General features: G+C 41.4%; 1 protein-coding gene across 7 annotated transcripts in view; it reads left to right on the forward strand.

Moving 5' to 3' along the window:
* LOC122253269 (uncharacterized) overlaps window positions 1–2500 on the forward strand; it is a 23028-nt gene that overhangs the window by 16786 nt on the left and 3742 nt on the right. For all 7 annotated transcript variants that reach the window (XM_086532603.1, XM_043016202.2, XM_086532602.1 and 4 more), the window contains exon 2: window positions 1325–1452. In XM_086532603.1, coding sequence (XP_086388729.1) covers window positions 1341–1452 — 112 coding nt within the window. In that variant the 5' untranslated portion in view covers window positions 1325–1340. The remainder of the gene's footprint in view (window positions 1–1324; window positions 1453–2500) is intronic.

The raw sequence follows: 2500 nt of genomic DNA on the forward strand, positions 1-2500 counted from the left end.
TACATATCTCCATACACATACGTGTGTATGGAGAAATGCCCTGCGCTTGTCTGTATTGAGTTAAGATATAGACCTGTGGACGTTACTGATTAATTTCATTGATAGATTATAATCAGGAATCTCATTCATGAACTTGATCCGAGAACTTACAGATTTGAATCATAGTTTTTGTTCATGGCATTATTCATGGAATTTAATCAGAAACACATCATTCATACCCTTATCAATGGACTTCATTCAAGAGGCCTATGCATGGACCTGATTCGAGAACTTCATGACGTGCGTAGAACTACATGACGTGCGTATTGTGAAATGTCGCCCATTTAGGAGGTAAATGATGGCGAAGGCGCATGCCAGCCCCACTTAGAGCGACCATTGAAACTGACAAGCCCTTGTAATTTTACAGTTTCCCTTTTTGTTATTTGTGGAAGTAAGCCATGTCATTTTGCGGGGAATCTATCCCGACACTGTGTAAAAGCTCGTGTGTTTGTTTGCGTCTGTGAGCATGTATTTACGAGCATGTTTATTTGTGTGTATAAGTGTGTTTGTGTGTATTATTGTGTTTGTATGAATGATTAAGTCATTATGCGTATGTTTGTATGCGTATGTGTGTGCTTGTGCGAATAAGTGTGTTTGTATGAATGAGTGTTTCAGTATGTATATATATGTATGTGTGTCTATGTGTGAGTCGATATGTAAATGTGTGTGTGTATCCGTACGTATGTATGTGTGCTTTTATGCGTACATGTTCGCATGTGCGCCAACTCATCAACCTCTGGCTCTGTGCGCAGACGTGTGGCCCGAGGTCCTCTTAGCCCGAAATCTATTCGTTAATGTGACTTCAAACTATAATTTGATGTCTTTTGTTTATTATGTTTATTGAAGATGAATTCATGACCGTTATCCTTTACCTTATTTATGTTTCAGGTCTGTATTTGCTAATATGGCTGCCTTTCATCCAGGGTCCCTTTACAAAAAAATATATTCAACGCTTTCGAGCGTTCATTCACTCAGTCTCATAATCGGTAAATATTAGGTACTTCCCGCTCTCTTCTCTACCCCACCCCCACAATATTATCTCTGTGTCCCCTCCACCTCCCACCCCTCTCCACCCTATCCCTCCCCCTCCTCCTTCGAGCACCCCTTCACTCCCCTCCCCTCTCTCCATCCCTTTCAGCCCCCTCCCCCCCTTCCCATCCACCCCTCCCCTGCCACTTCGTTCAAGCATGGCGTCCCCTCCAACCCCATCACCCCCCCACCCCCTCCACCCTCTCCCTTACGCACAAGCAAGGCGCCCTAACTAAGCCCCTGTGTCTCCCCGCAGCCGCGACAAAGCCGAGATGGCGTGGCGGCACCGCTCTCAAAGCGAGAAAACCCTCCTCAAGGTGATTGCGTTTCTCGTCTTCACCCTCAGCTGCTTCATCATCACCGTCACCGTCATGGATATTACCTGTGAGTGCGTTGGTTAGATTTGTTGGTTCCTTGTGAGGATCACCTGTGAGCAACCTCTTTTGATTTCTTTTTTTATTTGTGATACTCTGCTTTGATTTTTTAAAAATTATTTCCCTGTGGATGTCATGTGTGAGTGCCCTTCTTTACTTTGTTTTCCCTGTGGCTATTTCCTTTTTTTTTCTTTCTTTCCTGTAGATGTCACTTTTGAGTGCCCTATTTTGCTTTCTTTTTTCCATGTAGACATTACTTTTGAATGCCCTGCTTTGATTTTTTTATTTACCTCTGGACGTCATGTGTGAATGCCTTTCTTTACTTTGTTTTCCCTGTGGCTATTTCCTTTTTTTTTCTTTCTTTCCTGTAGGTGTCACTGTTGAAAGCCCTATTTTGCTTTCTTTTTCCCATGTAGACATTACTGTTGAACGCCCTGCTTTGATATTTTTATTTCCCTGTGGACGTCATGTGTGAATGCCTTTCTTTACTTTGTTTTCCCTGCGGATATTTCCTTGTGTTGCTTTCTTTCTTCCCTGTAGATGTCACTTTTGAGTGCCCTATTTTGCTTTCTTTCTTTCATGTAGATATTACTTTTGAATGTCCTGCTTTCTTTCGTCTCTTCTCTGTGGACAATTTCTGTGAGCGCCCTTTTTTATTTCGTTTATTTCCTTGGACATTACCTGAAAGCGTTCTTCTCTGCTTTCGTTTTTTTTCCTTTGGACATTTCTACGTTTAGCTTTTCTCTTTCTTGTGAGCGACTAATTGCTTGTGCGAGTCAGCGAGACTAGTCCTTTGGTGTGCAATTTGTGTTCCAACAGCTTGTGTATTTTAGATGTAAACATAAATATGTGTGATTCTGATACACAATACTTTTGTACAACCATGTAAGCTCTATATATTGCTATAATCAGTCATGTGCTCTTACTTGCTTTTTTATCTGTGGACACCAAAATTGTAATCTATAAGATGTATTCTATAAATGTATCTTCGTTTCATGCAGTCAGTATTTCTCCTTTTCATTTAACAACCCTTTAGTTTACAAATAACCTGGCCACGA

This window comes from Penaeus japonicus, unplaced genomic scaffold, assembly GCF_977035675.1.
Source record: "Penaeus japonicus unplaced genomic scaffold, GWHDUDI00000001_assembly GWHDUDI00000037, whole genome shotgun sequence".
Taxonomy (NCBI): domain Eukaryota; kingdom Metazoa; phylum Arthropoda; class Malacostraca; order Decapoda; family Penaeidae; genus Penaeus; species Penaeus japonicus.